We start from the raw sequence: 20,023 nt of genomic DNA on the forward strand, positions 1-20,023 counted from the left end.
CCACCCTTTCTCCATCCCTCCTGGAGGAACCCCGGGCTGGAAATCCTCCTCCGTTTAACTCCCTGCCCCATTCCTCGCACCCACGCGCCCGCCCTTACTTCCGCCTACCCTCCTGCACCCCCTCGTGCTTCAACCCCGTACTCCCCAACGTTCGTCCCACCCTCCCGGTCGCTCTTTCAACTCAACCCCCTGTGCCATCCACGTTGTGCCTAGTGCGGTGGTGGCGCCATCTGGCGCAGTTTAATAAAAGACGATCGATTATGACGTCGGCCTCAGAACTACCCCTCAGCTCACTCACTCTTGCCGACTCCCTCCCTCTCTTTCTCCGCCGCCCTTCTCTGGCCTAGCCACGAGTGTTCACCCCCTCAATCTCTCTCTCTCTCTCTCTCCCCCCCCCTCTCTCTCTCTCTCTCACACACTCATGTACTGACTTTCTTTAGAATTCCCTCTCATGCATTTGTCGATTCTACATCCTACAATAACGCAGAAAGAGCAGAATGGAAAGAGAGGATAAGTCCAGGGTGGTCCAGAATTCGCGGAGGAGAAAAAGAGAGGGATTATATTTCATACGAGGGCGGCACACTGAACGATTTTTTTCTTGGCACGATCTTTATATATGTACATAACGGAGCAAAATTAATTTCTTGATTCTTAATTTTGCGTGTCGAAATATTAAAATTTTTTTTTTAATTACGCACTTCCATTTATCAAACGGTATGATCACGTCGGAGCTGCATTGATTACATTTTATTATATTTTACAAGAAGAAAATGATTACTTATTGACTTATCATTAAGATTAAAATCTCCATAAAATCCACAGATCAAAGATTGTGCTCATATATTTATCAATTTAACTCTCATTCGATCGTTTTTCGAGGGGAACAGAGACTATAAAAAAATCTCTCTGGATTTTCCCTTCGCATCCGCGTTGATTCTCTGCGTGGAAAGGACGAGGTAAGAGAGGAGTGAGGGCCGAGAGTGCGGAATGGGAGGGTGGAGGAATAGAAGCGAAAAGGGACGACAGAGAACCGAGTAGGGGTTGGCATCCGTACTGGGGGGGGGAGGGGCAGGGGGGTACATTGCGAGGTGAGGTCAGCCAGACCGATGGAGGGAGCGGGTACGGGGGGAAGGGGGGGAGGGATGGATCAAACGTAAAAAGTACGGCACAAAGCTGCCGGCGTGGCGCGATCCTGCGGGCGAAGGGCAGACGGCTGCCTGATGTATGGAAAGGAAGTCGCGCGATAATAGAGGGGAAAAAGGGCCTTTGCGGATTTATCGGCGCCGTGCCGCACCGCCCCGGTGACGATTTAATCGATTGTTTTTCTCGGAGCGGATAAAGGCGTAATTGCGAACACCGGCGGATCTCGTTTAATTCTTTGAAGCCCGGTGATATGAAAAATCACCTATACCACTATCCCTTTGCTCACCAATTAGCTCGCTATTCGATTATTTCACTCGAATCTTAATGGCGGGATATTTATTCTACCTTATATAACATGAATTCTCGCATCAACAAGGAAAATAAAATATATCCGTTTGTATAATATTATTTATGCAATGCAAACGATGTCTGTCTGTAACGCTGGTTATTAATTCTAGATAAATATAACATCTGTTATTCAAGAAAAGAGGTGATTCAGTACGCTGGAAATATCTTCATCATAATTTTGCGAGAGTAAATTAAAGATTTGAAATTAATGATTGTGTAAGATTGCGCGCGTGTGTGTGTGTGTGGATTTATTTGATTAAGAATTAAGGTAAAGGAAAGGCACGAACATAAATGTCTCTTAACAGCGAAATATCTTTAAATGTGAAAATTGTGTACTGCAAAGTTTTCCGAAATCCCGATTGAAGCGGGAGAAATGATACCTACTTGCCTCAGCATTGAGTAATTATATAAAATTATAAAATTATATAAAAATTTTTAATTAAAAAAAATTTTATTTCATATTTTATTATAGGATATCTTTACGAAATTAATTACTAGTAATAAAAGCGGGCAGTTCGGCGTTATGCGAAGGGGTGCTCTTCAAAATGTCTCCGTAAAAGAGTGCGGATATCAGTTAGGGTGGTACGAGATCGTAAAAGTAAAAAGAGCAGCGCAAGCTGCCGCGTCGCGATTCAGCCGGAGATGAGCTGGCAATTGCTGATGTAGAGTGAAAAACGTCATGTGTTCTCGCGTCTGAGATGTCGTGTATGAAACCTCTTTTCCGAATCGACAAAATATCGTCGTCGTCATCGTCGTCGTCAGACAAATGCCGTCAGACTAAGACCGTAATAATCTGAACAAAAAAGAAGTTAAAGCATTTCGCTGCAAGTGAAATTGAAACTAATGTGATTTGTGTGAAAAGACTATAAACATTTATTTACAATTATTGTCTGTATTCCTTTTCATTACATTTTTGTACTTCGTTTTATAGGATTTTTTTCACGGAGTGCGACGCAAATTATTTTGCGCGTTATCGTTAAGAATTTTCTCGACGTGAAGTTCGCGATAGAGGCGTAGTACGGTGAAAGTTAATTGTCTTGAAACAAGATAAAATTTCAAAAGTGAATAAATTCATTTAGGTATTGAACAATGAAGTTGTAAATAGTGAATGTAATCATTTTTTTAATTTTCGTTTTGAAGACACACAATCGACTTCCAATACTTTGATTCTGTAACTCTTAACGACAGTTTGGTATTGTTACATTATCGTTGGGTAGCTTTTTTTTATTATATATTATATATTATATGTTGTCTATGTCTATCCAAAGTTGGGTAGGAACTCATTTCTTGTAACGAAATTACAATTAGAATTACTTTTTTCAGTAAATATAATTTAACTTCGTTTCTCTTTCTTTTCATCTATAACTTAGTTACATTTTTTGGCAATTAAGTTAATAGTTACTTTATATGGATCTTATTTATCAACATAGACTGACCAAAATGAAATAAACAGTGATTATTCCTCGTGATTGGAATATTTTTATCCCTGATTATTATATTCTGTAAATGTCTGTATTAAAAATTAAGCTAAGATTCTCTTAATTATGTGAACGCGTTTTAATATTACTCCTATAATTTTGATTCCAAAAATATATATATTACTTTATTATAAATAATATAGCGTACAAATAAATAATATCGAATGTTTAGTACAATAAATAAAATAATTTATTAATGTTAGAAATGTATAAGATTCTTATACATTTATATTTAAAATAGCAAAAAATAATAAAAAAATAACAGAAAAGTAACGATTCATTATTTGTTAAGTAATTATAACATGTTATTTTTCAGAATCGTAACTTGTAACGGCAACTAATTACTTTTTGAAAAAAAAAAAAAATTGAAATCAGCTACTTTTATAAAATAACTTTTCCAATTCTGTTTATACCTGATATATCTACCGGTATTATATTTACACACGTATAATAACAACAGTATAATGATACCGACACTATCGTGAAGAGTTACAGCATCAGGGTATAGGATAGATTTCGCGAGAAGAAAAGGAGAATCCCGTATTTATCGTAGATAGACCCACTCGGTTTTATGAATACGATTTCACGAGCATGGGCGAACGAGAGAGGCGAATACGTTTCGGAATCGATGTCAGTTCGCGATAAGAGGGTGGAGGGACGAGGAAGGTTTACAATCGAGATATACAATTTGCGAATTTACAATCCGTCTGCGTGCAGGTCGTATAACCGGGCTACAGCTGCGAGAGTGGATACGAGCCGGCACAAATCGGAAGTGATATTTCCGGGAGAAATGTCGCGAGAGCGAGAGCGAGAGCGAGAGGAATTCGTTGGGAACGCACCCGACGTGACGCGCAGCTCGCGTATCTAATTTTCCTGTTGCAAAATTGTTTCTAAATGTTTCGAAAAGAGTACGTTTTAATCCATTCGAGCACACAATATCATTCAATTCATTTAAATCAGTCGTATTTCTTCGGGAAATTAAAAACGAAACTCTCAATATCGAAATATTGAAGCGTTAAAATCGCTTACATTAAGCGAACGAAAAGGTTTTCCGCGTGCTAAGTTCAAAAGTTCAATCAATTAACGATATTTTATTCTTCATTAAATTCCGAGTTAATATTTATTTCAACAAAATTGTTACTTAATCGATATCTAGCGTTAAGATACATTTAGAGAAAAAAATAATTCAACGATAATATAATTTATAGTCATCTTTTTATGTCATAGTCATTTTTCCGGTGTCAACTACAATATACGTGTACTTTTGATAAAATTATAAATATAATAATTATTAACTAACATTATAACAGTAACAACTATAAAAATGGAGCTTCTAATCATAATTGTTTTACCAAATATTTTCTTTTTAAGAATTCGCGAACGACAAAGTTGCCATAAAATTCAGCAAACTCGCTTCCAAATTTACCAAACTTTTTATGAGCGGTTTCAAAACAGTTCGGAATGTTAAAATTTATTTTCATTACAAATGTTTACACTTATATTAAAAGCCCGTCCCTGCAGATAGCAAGACGTGGGACGGGGACGGGAAGCGCTCGCTACCACCGCCAGAGTCATCGATGCCGCTCGATTCCACGGCTCTCGAGTTCACCGTGAGTGATTAAAGTTGATTCTCAAAGGCGAGATCTATATGCATATACCGCGGTATTGTATATTCATGGTTTCTTAGCTCTCGCGTCCGCCTCCGGCGCGAGCGAGAGCGAGGGGCGGCGGGGCGGCGACGCTCTCTCAAAGTAAAATCCATAATGCATGAAGGTCCACGGGCTAAGCCGAAGAGCTTAAAGCCGTAAGATATTGCGCGGCGTTATATTCATGTTATGCTCTGCGAGAGGCAGGCCTTTGTTTTTAATATCCGCGGCAGATTGTAGCCGGAGCGATTAGGGTAACGTCATAGCCGTCGTCCTTCGCTAGACTTTGATCCACCCGCGATCAAGATGAATGAGGTTCCACCAGACTGACATACGAACGGTTTAAGGAACGACTAGGAAAAAAATGCTATTTTGATACGCAGATAACAGAATAAGAAAAGTCGAGTCTGTATTATCACGCGAAGGAATAAATGTCAAGTTTGCAGACAGAGATAATCCAGCCGACACGACGAGGGAAGATTTGTGTCTTCCAAAATATCAGAGGAGTTCTTAGAAATAATTTTTAAATACTTTACTTTGTACAATGTAAGTAACATATTACTTTTGTACTTGAATTCTTATAATTTGTTTCAAAATTTTTTAGTTTCTCAAAATATCTGAAATATTCAAATTTAAGGATTAACATAATATCATGTATTTACATATAATTATTTTAATTTATAGTTTTTCTAATTTATAAAATACATTATTTTTAATATATATTTAAATTATATTCATCTTTAATTCTATCTTTTATACGTTTATGTAAAATTATATTGTGGCATACCAAAGATTTTTTTTACTTTGCTTGCTATAATTTTCTTATTTATAAGGATATACATATTTACTTGTTATGCTCCTTAATATCCAGCATTACGATTGAAAAGAATTGTCATAATAATGTGTTTATTTTTATGCAACATTTTTTTCACAATATCCACTGATATGATAGATGATACATGATAGATAAAACGGTATAAAGTGGCAAAGAAGGGTTAATTTTATGAGAAGAAAATGATAATTTACTTTATTAGAAATTATTAGAAATTTTAATTTAGCACAAAGAATTTTGGTATAATAAGTAAAAGTCTTCCTTTTTAATGCACTGATACGGCTACGTTACATCTATCCGCAAAAAGTTACGTCAAAGAGCTTGAATAACCAAGAGCGACGCTATGAAGAGACGATCATCGATCGTCTGTAAGTACGCGTTATCGCATAGCCAGTGTGTGTCTTGTAAGTGGATATACGAAGAACAGAGGTTCTTCGCGACACGGATGTCAAACGTACATATCTGCCGTCTCGAGCTTCGACGTTTGTGCAAATACAGATCGGCTAGCTCTCCTCGGGTCAGCTCTCGCCGACGGTGAGCCGTGGCGACGATGGCGGCGGATTGCTCTCGTAAAAGCTTGCCAAGGCAAACTCGAATCAACGGCGGACCTAATGGCTACAAATTGATTTGACCGACGGAATCCGGGAAACTCGATATCCTCCTCTTGAAACGCCAAACCTAATGGCCGATCTATCTAACGTGTCAACGTCAGTGCCGTGGGAAAGGGCGATCTGCGAGACCGGCGTGGAAATTGAATTGAAGAGAGCGTTTATGCACCTTCCATCTCCCGTCGTGATAATAATTAAACTGCTGCTTAAATTCATCGTCTTCGCAACTTCCCGATTTCGTTTCCCGATTTGAGTTAATTCGTTGTGAAAAATCTTTCTACGTCACTGAATGTAAATATTTAATCAGGATGATTACTGAAATTTTGTAAAAAAAATTCTCCTGAGAAAAATTCCCTATTTTATTCCAAGTAGTTTTGTTCAAAATTTCCGTATTAGTACAACTTTGAAATAAATTGGAGTGCGCGAGCGAACTATAATAATTAATATTAAAAATTATTAGAATACAGGGAATCCATGGAACTATATCAATAATTTTCCACAATTGAATCGGTGAGAGCAGAAAAGAGAACGAGTCCAATTTTATTCAAAAATAAGTCTTTCTTTTTGTTAATCTTGAAATGAATAAGAATTCTTTCAGTACAAATAGGGCATTTTTTGCTAGGCTTTTAAGGGCCTAAAGTAAATACTGAAAAGCAATGAGAGCAGAGAGAGAGTCCGTATTTAAAATTTAAGTTTTTTTATTTCATGAACAGGCATTTCAGAAATAATTTTCCAAAAATATTATTGAACATCATATTTACATTCCCAAAAGTAATTTTGTTAGTTTTTTCACTGGAGGTAAAACTAAACAATTTTTTGTTAGCATTGAAAATTTTGATAAATGTGACTCAGTCCCTTTCAGTATCATTCACCGATTCAATTAGAATCACGAAACTTATAGAATAATATAAGAAAGGCTTACTACAATATAATATACCAGTGATATTATTCTATTTTGTTGAATGTTGTTATTTACTGTCACCCTGATTTTTCTTATAAAAATTCGCAAAATACAGAAAAACGTACGTGAATATACACGTGGAAGTGTAAATCATACTTATCGCTAACTGATTGTCAATATTTTGCATTATAAAGATCAAAAAATGTTTTCAGAAAGAAAATTTAACAGTAAAATTTCTTTGAGTTTCGATAAAATTCCATGAAATTCTTTAAAATGCTTTTTAAGAATCTCTTGAAAAAATTAAACACAAAATAACATTATTTTACATATTTTGCACCTAATCTAGCAAACAAATTAAATATCCTTTTCGCGCTTTCGAACTTTGCCTGCAATTTAGAATCATCTACTTTACACACGAAAGAAAAAAATTCAACAACACTGTCTGACACTCAGAAATCATGGTATTTTTTTCGCTGTTATTAAATGCCAGCAACATGAGAGGGTGGAGGATTCATTTTTCCCCTATTCTTTAATATAATTTGCGAATCTAAACGGGACATTCACCCTACGACAAGATGAAGAAACGAAGAGATCGGATAAAGATCTCGTCAGGATTATAATTTACTACTTGAGGATATCTCGGCGCAAATAGCGGCATTGTGCGCCCCTCGATTAGATAGATACCTCCGAAGAAGGAGATCTAAACTTGCAAAGTTTAGATAGATGGCGACTTCAAATAAGACATAGGCCGTTACTAGGGTAGTATTATAGTGAGATCTTATATTAAGATCGTCTTAAGTACAGTCTTAAGATATTACGAATCAATCAGAGAGCCGTATGAGCATCTAAAGACGGTCTTAGAATAAGAACGGACTATGATTACCGTTTACAGTCCGTTTTTATTGCAAGATAACTTTAAGTAATGTCTTAATTATAAGATAGTCTTAAGTAAAAAAATCGAATATCAGCCATAGCCAGAACTTAACACGACGGCGTTAATGACCTCTTCCTCAAGATTGGGATATTGAGATAAAATTCGTTAATTCCAATTTTCGCGAAATGTTACCACGTCAGTCGTATAATTCAGTCGTACAACCGAGGGATGTAATATGACGTGGGAGCTTAAAGAACTCTGCAGCAGTTTTTGCCGTACACGAATAACGAGACGCCCGATTCGGGCGACGTCGGGCAAGTTCCGTGAAATCAGTGCAGGGCGCAACTAGGATCCGTGCTTTTATATCGCGAATTAAGCTCGCGGCGTGATTCTGACAGCTCTGGCAACTTGTAAGAAGAAGGGAAACCGCCGTCCCGTGCCCGTCGGTTCTGATTATTAAAAAGATAACAAGCCCCGGGGGCTCTCTTTAATTTTTCCGTCGTTTCCGCCGGTAGATCCGACATAACGGAGACGTCCCAAGCATAAAAGTGGCCGGCCTCCTCATAATTCCAGATAATTTAAGGTCGACGGCGTTGATGAGTTCTACCTACGGGCGACGCGAGAGCGATTCTGACAAGACGCTGCCGCCGCTGTCTCAATATCTCCTAAGGCAGAAATGAAAAGCTACGTCTCTTAATTTTCCGGCATCGCGTTAACGTTTCTTAATTTCTTAAAATCCAACAAGCGCAGTCGAGTCTGCTCTTAGTTGTTGATGTTTTTCGTTGTGAAATATTGTGAACTCTATTAGCTTGTTTTTTTGTCCACGTAATTAAATGTTTAGGGAATTACACATTGTTTTAAAGTAATCTTAAAATCTCGTAAAAAGCGAAATATGAAAAGTTTAACGCGTGCTGATTAGGTTTAAAATTTCTCCCAGATTTTCTCCAGATGTAAAATCGTATTTAAAGTGAATTTTACGAATCACATACGAATTATATCTTATTCAGTGCTGTGATCTCGTCATATCATTGTTAAGAAACATTGTAGATATGGAAAAAAAGAGGGAAGATGAGAGAGAATAGAATATATGTTATTCTTACATATAAAATATACAAAAAAAAAATTGTATGTAATATTAATCTTCTATGTATAAAACAAAAATCGGCCTTCATGGCTTCTGAAAGCCGAGACTCCCGTGATAAATCAACATCTTCATCTCGTTAAAGGCGCTGAGAGGGATAAGGGTGGTAGGCATAGCCTACCCAAGAAAGGGGTTGGCTCTCGCTCACCATCACTAATTACTTTAGTTATCCCCCTTTAAGCCTCGACGTTCCTCTTAAACCCACCCTCGTCATAAACTGTAGTGAAGCCTCGAACCTGTGTGAAACGGCACCTCGTCCCTCTCTCATCTATCCCTCCCCTCCAGCCTCCTCCTCTCCTGCTGTATCCTGCCGTCCCTCAAAGTACCAGATTACCCTCGGAAAAGCTTTATTATTATCATCCACCCGTGGCACCGCAAGTCCTTAATTAAATTCGCGAAAAGATTCATGAGTCCGGCAGAGAATCCAAAATACAATATATATAATATTCGAGTAATGTTTAAAACGCGCGCGCGCGCGTCTATGTCTGTATGTGTGTGTGTGTAACTCACATGTCTTTGAAAATGATAAAAAAGTCATTAAATACGTCAGAATATATTTAAGAAAAGAATACCTACTTTTTGATAACAAGAACTATATAGCTGCCAGAAAACGAAGGAAAATTTGTTCAATTATAATTTTCTAACATAATTATTGAAAAATTACAACTAATTTTAATAAAGATATTTATTCGTAATCTTTTTAAAGCCTCAAAGAGTAATAAATGATCTGCGTGCAAAGAACACAGCTACATTTTATGACGCGATAATAGGCAAACGGTGGCGATAACAATACTACTTCGACACGCATTCGACACGTCGATAGCTCGATAACTTAGATTGCAATACTGAGACGGAAGTTCCGATAGCGGTATTATCGCTCTCGCGCTCGATACATTAAGGGAGACGTGAAATTCGGCATCTGCTACCAACACTTCGCTGCTATTAAGAGACATCGAGGAGCAGAGAGAGAGAGACAGAGAGACAGAGAGACAGAGAGAGAGAGAGAGAGAGAGAGAGAGAGAGAGAGAGAGAGAGAGAGAGAAGACGAAGAGGCAGAGAGAAAGAACTATCATTGGACAATAATCGCTTTTATGGGTGTTCGTGTGGCGAACCGTGATATTAGATAGCCGACCAACGAGTGCGCAGAATCGCAGTTCTCAAATCGCAGAAACTCTCTTGGACCCGGAAACACCCTCTAATAAAGTTGGGAAAAGTTTCCCCCCTCGCGTGCGCGCGCGCGCGCGCGCGATAAAAAGTAATGTTAGAGATATTGCGGGTGCGTTCAGTTGGAGTTCAATTGCTTTTAACGACGGGATCACGTTCGATATGTACTTACGAAGCTGAATCGCGTCGCGGCGCCGAAGTATCATTTCATTGGAATCGAGTAATCGAAATTGCCGTTTCGCTTGGTACACTTTTGACGAGATTATTTGTTCCGGAATCGAAGGACCGTAATCCCACTTTACGATGCTTCGCGTTTGATATTTTATTAAAAAAAAATAAAATCTTTCGAAATTAATTATCCTGTGTTGCAATTTTGAAATTTTAAATACCGTATTATTGTAATAATAGAAACTCTTTCAAATTTGTTTTAGTTGTGCTACCTTCAATCGGATGAATGATTGATTTTATTTTTAAACCAATTAATTTCGTATTTTCATAGTAATTTATTTATATTTTTAATTTTTGACGCTCCAAATTAGAATTATTAGTAATTAGTATTGTTAATATGATTGATGAACTTGCAGCAACATTGCTGTGACGTTTACAACGTTCTTGCATTGTTGAAACATTGCAATATTGCTGCAATATTGATGCTGAAAATTTATGCTGTACAGGAAGGTCGAAACATTTACAATATTACGATTAAAACAGGACTGCTCATATATATTAACTAAGTAAGTAAGAAAAGCGCCAATTACAGTCAAAGTTAGATGTGAGAATAATACATCTATATGTATTTACTTTCGAATTTGCAACACAATCAAAACATTGAAATAATAACACCCCTTCCAAATTAAATTAGATCATCGATTTGCTACTAGCAACAATCTGTGTATTTATATAAATTACATTAATTTTTACAAATATTGTACTTAAACCTTTGGTTTTCATGCTCCTTTATTTATTTAAACTTCATTAAATTTAAAATCAAAAATAAATTAAAAAAAAAAAAAGTTCGGTGATACCTCGAGTATTTGCGACATATAAAACGTCTGAAATATCGACGATCAACTCTCAGAAACATGTCGACGTTTAATTATATATTCAAGAATCCAGTGCGACAATTCACCATGTTTGCGATGTTTCACTCGGCGAGTTTATTCGTCGCGAATGCCCGCTGGATTCTTATCACGTTGTTCGCGATCGTTCAACGACAACGGGAAGAGAGAAGCGCGGTCGGAAGAAGGGCGCAAAATCAGCTTTTGTATGCGGATTGCAGAACCGCAAGAAACGTCAATTCACTCTTCTTGGCTCTCTCTCTCTCTCTCTCTCTCTCTCTCCCCCGTGTACGTACGCGCCTGGTCTCCATGTGTATGTATGCGCGCTTGATCCTTAGATTTTCTCGTAAAACCAGCGACAGAGTGAGCCTCGACCAATGGCGGTGGAAGCATGGCGCTCGAGGTGTGAATTATACATGAGGATATATCCCTACACAGTCCTCTCCGCCGTGTATCCCTTCCTTGCGCACCCCGCGCCCCGTTGTCTTTCTTGCTCGCGCGTATATATTCACCGCGACCACCATTCATCCGACCAGGAACCGCTTCTTGTTTGCCCGATCTTCTCACGCCCGCCAGTAACATCTCGATCTCAAAACGATAATTATATCTCGAATTTAAAAAATAGATTTCAATCTGAATAACAAATCGGTTTATATGTGTAAAATTGTTATCTACATTTCTTATAAACTAAACCCACTTCAAATGATTTCATTTATTTGCTGCAATATTAAAAAAAAACACCGTCATTTTTGAATGTTTGTGAAAAAAGAACGGAATATGTAAAAGAGAAAGAACGTACTTTTGTTTCTTTATAATCAATTATTATATCGAGAAAATGCATGATAAAATTAATATTCCAAAATATTGATGATATAATATTTATTTATTTCCTGAAAAATTTCGTTTTTTAGGTCGTTTTGTGTCGTTGTAACAAATGAGTAATTTATAATTATGATAGATGTATAATCTACAATTTCTATCGGGATTCAAAATAAAATTCTATTTAATTTCATGTGCTGTATAATTGAAGAAAAATATTTGAAAAAACAAAATTCGCGAGCGTGTATAAAATATACATTAAAATATTACACATATACGTATCAAAACACATAATATGTAAGTAAAATTATAAATAAAATCTGAAATGAAATCTGATCTGTGTCCCGAAATCTGTGACACAAATTATATAGCGTCTAAAATGAATTCACAAAGCAGATGGTGTCCATTAAAATTATGACAGTTTTATCTTACGTAATATTTAAAAGTTCACTGATCATGAGCATAATATTTAAGAGTTCACTGATCACCAATAATTCAACTAAAGATCGCTTCTTATTTCAATCTTGTCACATCAATAATATTTCAATCTTACGCAAAACGATAATTATATAATATTTAAATCACACTAAATCCATTTATTTGTGAGATTATTATCCGTATTTTATTAAAAATATTATTAGAAAACGAATAATATCTCTTTTAATATATAATAGTCTTTTAATCTTTAATATTTCTGATATTTCTTTTATGATAATTATCTTTCTCTATTTACTTTTTATAAACAGGATATTATTTCTCGTTTACACAATAGAATGAGAGGAGATACATAATTTATAAGATTCATTTTAAAAGCAATTGTATCGTAGTTCAAAAAATAATCCTCATAATTAAGTCACTGATTTATATTTTCATTCATATCCTTAATCTGATTCTTTCAGTATATCTAATCCTTCAACTGTTCTTTAGTACGAAATCTTTTTGATCAAGAATGCCAACACAACATAAAATGACAATTAAAATAACAATTAATACAAAATGACGATTAAATAATTATCCTCACACAAATCACTGATTATATTTTTTATTCTCATCCTTAATCTGATTTTTTCAGCACATTTAATCCTTCATTGTCTTTTCCGAAATCTTTTCTTCTCTTCGACCAAGAAAGCCAATAACAATCTATGACTTGAGCAACGATCTGTTTCTCTGCATAATACGCGTGTTACAGAGTAAACTTAATTATCTCGGATGGAGTCGCGCACCTTCAAGTATCGACTTGCAGGCGTGCATTTTACATACATGTATATGTACGTGCATCGCGCGGGTAGATCACGGGCTGTATCGACGTATCGCGTTGACGTACACGAAGAAAGAGCGAGTGTGGCTGTGTGCAACACAGAGGAAGGGAGTGAAGCACATAATATCCCCACGGTACGGGCCGTACGGGGTTAATCGGGCGATGCCAGTTCATTAGTTGCACACGTACGTGTATGCAACGTATAGCGCGCGCTGCTACATGTGAGACCGCTCGGTGTGACGCTAATGGAACTAAACGATATCCGGAAATGGCGCGCCATGTGAGTTAGTTTCATTCGATTTCATGAGCACAGCTTGGTCGTTTTCAGCGTACGCGCGAATGTCCACGATCCACTGACAGTTCAAACGCGGCCATCGAGGTTTTTATTCCAATTCCGTGCGTCGCCCAAATCGTCCGTATTTAAATAAACGAATGAGCGAGCCGTTTATTGACGGAGCAGAGCTCTCGAACGGTAGTAGGGAACAATAGCAATTGTCAAATATCCTTACGTAAAACTTACATACGCAATTGTAGAAAATGTTTTAATGTGAAGTAGAAACGTTGAAGAAATTAAATAAAATATATCCAATAAGAATGAAAAATAATATTTAAGAACTTTCATTTTCTATCTAATACAACCATAATTATCACTTTCAACTTAGTAATGCTGTAAATATAATTAATTTTAATCGAGTAAATTTGGATTTTTCTCAATTACATTGTTTACGATAAAAATTAAATATTTTTCACAACCTTATATAATTTTTTAAGTTACATCTTCCTTTGAACGTTAAAATGAAAAAAAATTGGTCAATTACCTTAACCTTAGGCAAAGATACATATATATTACTTCGGAATACACGAAACTCGCAAATACTAGTAAAGGAAATTTCGAAGCGATTAGAGTTAACGCTGAATGCATTTAGTGTTGCTTTAAATATTCATGAAATATCTCATGAGTGAATCAAACACATTTAGCAGTGAAAGACGCAAGCAACATTATGTTTGTCTCCTCCGACGGCTCTTTCACGCGATTAGAATAATTAATCGCGAAGCTAATTACGCGAAGTTAATTACACGAAGTGGCGAGGCGTATTATTATTATACCGAGATTTAATGGGCTACGACTGCCTGATCGTTCTTGAAATCGGTGTACCTGGTCGCGCAATTAAGCGAGCCTGGCACACGTTGCACGTGGTCTCTCGCTCGTACGGTACTCGAGCGGTAGGCGATTTTGCATTCGACAAAACCGAGCATTAGTCTCTATCAACCTGTCCTAAATGAAGCCGTGAGAGAATCGGCGGCGGCGGTGACGGCGTTTCTCCGCAACGGAACTGAATTCGCTCGACGCACGGTGCCGAGGGACTCGTACTTCGTTAGAGCGACAATTAGTGCCCTAATAACGTCATTAAGCACAATATATATATATATATATATTCACCGCATACCACCTTCCCGCGTCTTGCACGCGCTTAACTGCCCGATTATGCTGGCCCGTTATCGGTGTGATTATCTCTCACGGTGGGAGTCATCCCGGGAGTCATCACTATTCCTTTCAAGAGACTTCCTCGTCTCGATCTAATTATCCGGAAGTCGCGTAAAATCTATATAATCAGACTTGCGAACTCAACTTGCGAAGATCATAAAAAGATCGAAAACTATGACGATTCGAATGAGCAAAAAATTAATTAATGCAGTTGTACGACAAAAAGGTTTGGCCACAAAGTTTTGTGTTCGAATCATTAGTCACGTATATTGATATGAAAAACTCTGGAATATTAATTATATCTTATAAAATATCAAAAATAATAATTAACATTTAAAATCACTTTCAGCTTCGATATAAACTTTAAAGCGCTTTAGGAACGTATCAATGTGTGAGCTTTCTATGGATAAATTCAAGCAATCAAGAACAGTTTTTAGTTTATCAATCGATGAAAATCTTTTAATACAGAGTCTTTTAGAAATTTAATAAAATGTAACATCCTAGAGTTTTTAACTCTCGACTACAGCAACGAATCATTTGGATCCGAAGAGAAAATTTTAGATGATTAGTACAATCTGTATTATTAGTATTACACTGTTCAAATTTCATGAAATTTAATGTACTTTTAAGTTACATAAATTCAATTCAATTTTATGACACTAAATTAAATTTTATGTATCTGTAACTAAAAGGTATATTTGTGTACATGAAATTGAGTGTACGTTTCATAAAATTTTACGAAGTTTAGTACATTTTCAATTAAATTTTATAGATTTGCATAAAATTTAATATAAGTAAACGTTAAATTTAATAATAATTTACTTGTAACTTCATTTTCATTGACAACATCAAATATTTTTTATGTACCTGCATGAAATTTATTTCCATTACATGTAATGGAAGTAAATTTCTGTTTTTTTAACAGTGTATATGAGGTTCTATCACTATCAATCGCGTTGTAAGGCAAATATTTACTTGCGCTTTGTACTTCAAATCCTTACAAAAATCCAATGCTGAAAGACGGTAATTAATTATTCATTTTAAGTATCAAAAGCATTGTTGTTCTGTACTTATAGTACTCCAAATAAGTATCAATTACTGTCTTTCGGTAATAAATTGACTACACTGAAAAAAAATTTCGAAGTATTTGTTTCTCGAATAGTTCCAAGTACATATTTCTTTACTGCAAGTAAATGTTTATTTGAATCTATTCAACAAATAAATTACTTAAAGTTAAAACATTTTTTTTCAGTGTAGTTAAATTGGCCAGTAGTTTCTGTAAAGAAACGAGACGTTTTAGAACTTGGATCGTTTTTATACCTGTAGATAAGGATTAAATATGTTACCATCTAGATAATAAGCTAACATTTGTTATTATTTTTATGTCAAAATGACATACGTAATCGAATCATTTTGACATTAAAATGATAACAAATAACAGCAGATATCTGGATAATGATTTGATAAACACAAAAGCTTGTGGATAAATTTTGTCGTATTTATCAATTTCATCAATAATTAAGTAAATCATTGGTGTTCCTACATCAAATTCCTCGAAGGGTATTGGAAGCGATATAATTTAATTTAGAACTGACCGCGCAAAGAATAAAGCACAAAATAATTAGCATATAAAAATCATGATGTCGCAAGAGAGAAAGAAAATAATAAATAAACTTATTAACACGGCAATCTGTTGACCACTAACAATAAAACCATGCTATTTTTATTAGCGCTAACGAATTTCCTGGTTTAATTACGGTTTAGATTAGCACGTTTGCGCGGATTAGCTTGAACTACTATTGCGCCGAGGAGATCATTAAGCACGGGATTAAACACCGTGTGCCGTCTCTAATGCTCACGGCGCAGCCTCTCGATTGTAATACAACGCGAGCACATCCGCCTATCATCGCGTATGCAAATCTGCCTGCATATGACATGCCTGATGCGATTATCGAGAGCGAGGATTCTGGATCACAAGGAATCGAATTATGCGCTTCGATGCGCGCTATAATTGATATGCAATTGATTTGCATGCACGGAAAACCGCGTCGGCGCGAGAAGAAGGTAAATAATTACGTCTCGCTGCAATTGTAAATCTATCGAAATTGCGAACGTAAAAATGTACAAATTAAATCGTGATTAAATCGTTTTTGCGATTAAATTCAACTGATACTGAAATACTGCAAATACAGATAATCGAGCAAGTCGGGCAGTGCAGTACGATAATATATTTCAATTATTATTTCCGAGTATTCGAATGTCGAAATTATACTCGACAAATGTTGAAAATTTCGTCTCAAAATGAGTTGTCCAATATATATATATATATATAAAAAGAAATTTCTTTAGACCACAGTTATGCGATACATTCACTTACCTGTGAGTCCTTGAGACCCAGTTTTTCAGCGAGCTTCTTGCGATCTGGCTTGCTGATGTACTTTTGTATCTGGAACCTTTTCTCGAGTCCGCGTCGCTGAAGATCCGAGAAAACAGCTCTTCTCATCATCCCCCGGCGTGGCTTTCCGCGCGCATTCGTCGCCCATGGAAAGACCAAGCCAGTCCCCGAAAAATCGCCGATGCTGCCCTGGATGGTCCCCGGAAACACGGCGCCTCCACCGGGCGTGCCAGGATGATGACTTCCAGTCCCGGAACCAGCGACTGTTAACAAAAAGCATAAGTGTTGATGTAAACATTAAGAAAATTTATTATAGCATTACATTCAATGTTACTTGTATATTTCACGATCAGTGCGCTGATCGTGAAACTGATCGTATATACAATAGAAGAAAAAGTAGCGACATCGATAAAGAAATTTATATACGTTATGGCAAAGTAGATATATGTATGATAAAGCTATATTTGATGTAGTTTAATAAAAAAAATTCTAAGAAAAAAGATCATTTTTCTTTATAGTATTTTTATACGATCTCTTAATTTTTAGAAGTCTTGCATTGCAATTTAAAAAATTGTTTAACATGTTAAAAACGTAAAAACTAGATATTGTTTATTGTATATTATTGACACACTTTCTTTTTAAGAATTTCTTTGAGGAGAATAAGGTTGGTAAAATTGTCGTCATCAAATATTGAATAAATTTATTAGAAAAAAAAATGTAAATTACGTAATATGTAATGTAACAATTACAAACTGTCAAATATTACATATCGTATTTGATAATTTTAATATTAAATATATATTTAGCATCTTGAAAAACTATTATTGTATTATAAAATTTTACAAAAATCCGCATTTTTCCCGTTATTTTGAGTTTATAAATTCGAATTATTATTTTAAATTTTTTTAGAATTTATTTGTATTTAGCGATTTGAAAAACTTTTTTGAATAAAAAATTTAGAAATGTTCAATAAATTGTTCATTATCCTCAATTAATTATGGATGTACTGTTCTCGATTCAATGATTCAATTTAAATTTAAAATGCAATATATTCAACGGCTTCTTTATCATAAAAATCTCATTAATGTTAATTTTTGTAACAAATTTTTTTTAAAGATAAAAAATTCTAATATTTAAAATACTTTATTTTAAATAGAATAAAAATTTTTCAATATGACGCTGACATGTGCCGTAACGTGTAAAATGACAAAGACATTTAAAGAACCTTATAATCTTAGTATTAAAATTGAAAAAAATTTTTTTAAATAATAAATATTTTAAAGATCAGATTTGTATTAATCATAAAAAATTATGAGTTACTATAAATAAATTCCCTTGGATCAACAAAAAATTAATCTGTGCAATTAAAAGAAAACAAATGCTATCGTATTGACGAAGAAGCCTATCCAACATTTTCAAATTTTAGAGAAGAGACATTCGAAAAACATTAAAATATTCTTCAAAACAAAAATTAAGTTTCTTCTTTTATCTTGCTTCTCCTAAGAGTTTTTCGGATCTACTGAAAACTTTGAAAATTTGTGTTGAGGCATGAAGAATCTCTAACAAGGAAATGTACCTATAAATATGAGAAGTGTGAAACGTGCGTGGGGAAAAAAAAATTATTCAAACACCGCGTTACTGCGCACGGGCTTGATTCGCTCGATAGCGATTGTATCAAAGTCATCTAATAACAGATCGGGCAATTGAATCTCCAGATCGTGTCTGCGCGATATTGCCAAGCTGAGCATGATGGTATTATCTGCACCGATGATATTTGCACGCACTTGTTGCATGCGTGCATTTTGCCTTGTGGCGGAGCATGTACATAATATGGTAGTGCTTTCACTGCACTTCATATGCACTCCATGTCCCATACGAGCCTACCTATAACAAGATATTCGATAAACCCAGCGTGTGTGCGCGGCCCCCGCGCACGTGGCCGCGCGCGCGCTCGTTGCCTGGCGCCATATGCGGAAGTTTCGGTTTTAAACGTTCCCCGGCCCCGTGTTTCCGCCTCTCTCGTCCATCCGCGCTTTGTTGTTTATTAACTGCACGTAAAGTATCGCGACTACAAAATAATGAATACGCGATACTTGCGAATATCAATATACGATAAATATAATATTTATATATCTGCGTTGAAAAAAAAAGTCTTGTTGCGTTAAATGAAATTCTGGTAAATTCAACCAGGAAGGTAAAAAATTAGACTGTAAAAAAAAAACAAATTAGACTGTATTTATAGTTAAAGCTTAATTAAACATTTTAATCGAGATAACGGAAATTCAATTAGAATAATCGGAAATTGGATTCATATAATCAGAATTAGTTTTGTTTGCACTTCTTGGTATAATTAGAACATTTTTCTCGGTATACGTATGTATGTGTGTGTATTAATTTGAAAGTATCATAATTATTAAAAAATGGATGAATATGATGACAATAAATCGAGATTTAGATTGCTGACTGCATTATTAAAGTAATCGAGTTAGTATTAAAAAAGTAAACGAATAAAATGTTCGCAATTTGACGAAAATAAATGAAAGCAATTTTACGCTTTCATCTGCAGCTACAGTTAATGCTGAATTAACCCTTTCACGACCAGCAAAATATACATGTCGACATATCTGAAAAATCTCTGGTAAATATCAAATCATTGAAGTTAAATAGAGCTCATTTTAAAGGAAATTGTTTTAAACATCAACCAAAAATTATATTATAGTAAATACTATTGTAAAATCTTAAAAGGTATGTATAAACAAAACAAAGTTTTTGTGGATTTACAAAAAAATAATTTAACAGATATACAATGTTATCTTTGGCGATTACTCAAATATGATTCTGAAAATATAAATTTCTGATGATATTTAAATAT

The 20,023-nt window shown here is 35.4% G+C and overlaps 1 protein-coding gene across 1 annotated transcript in view; it reads right to left on the reverse strand.

The window, feature by feature from the left end:
• The window catches only part of LOC108754041, a 39,719-nt gene that overhangs the window by 9,792 nt on the left and 9,904 nt on the right, over window positions 1–20,023 (reverse strand). Inside the window, exon 3 of the mRNA XM_018496072.1 lies at window positions 17,134–17,414. Within this exon, the coding sequence (XP_018351574.1) occupies window positions 17,134–17,414 (281 nt within the window). The remainder of the gene's footprint in view (window positions 1–17,133; window positions 17,415–20,023) is intronic.

This window comes from Trachymyrmex septentrionalis, unplaced genomic scaffold, assembly GCF_001594115.1.
Source record: "Trachymyrmex septentrionalis isolate Tsep2-gDNA-1 unplaced genomic scaffold, Tsep1.0 scaffold74, whole genome shotgun sequence".
Taxonomy (NCBI): domain Eukaryota; kingdom Metazoa; phylum Arthropoda; class Insecta; order Hymenoptera; family Formicidae; genus Trachymyrmex; species Trachymyrmex septentrionalis.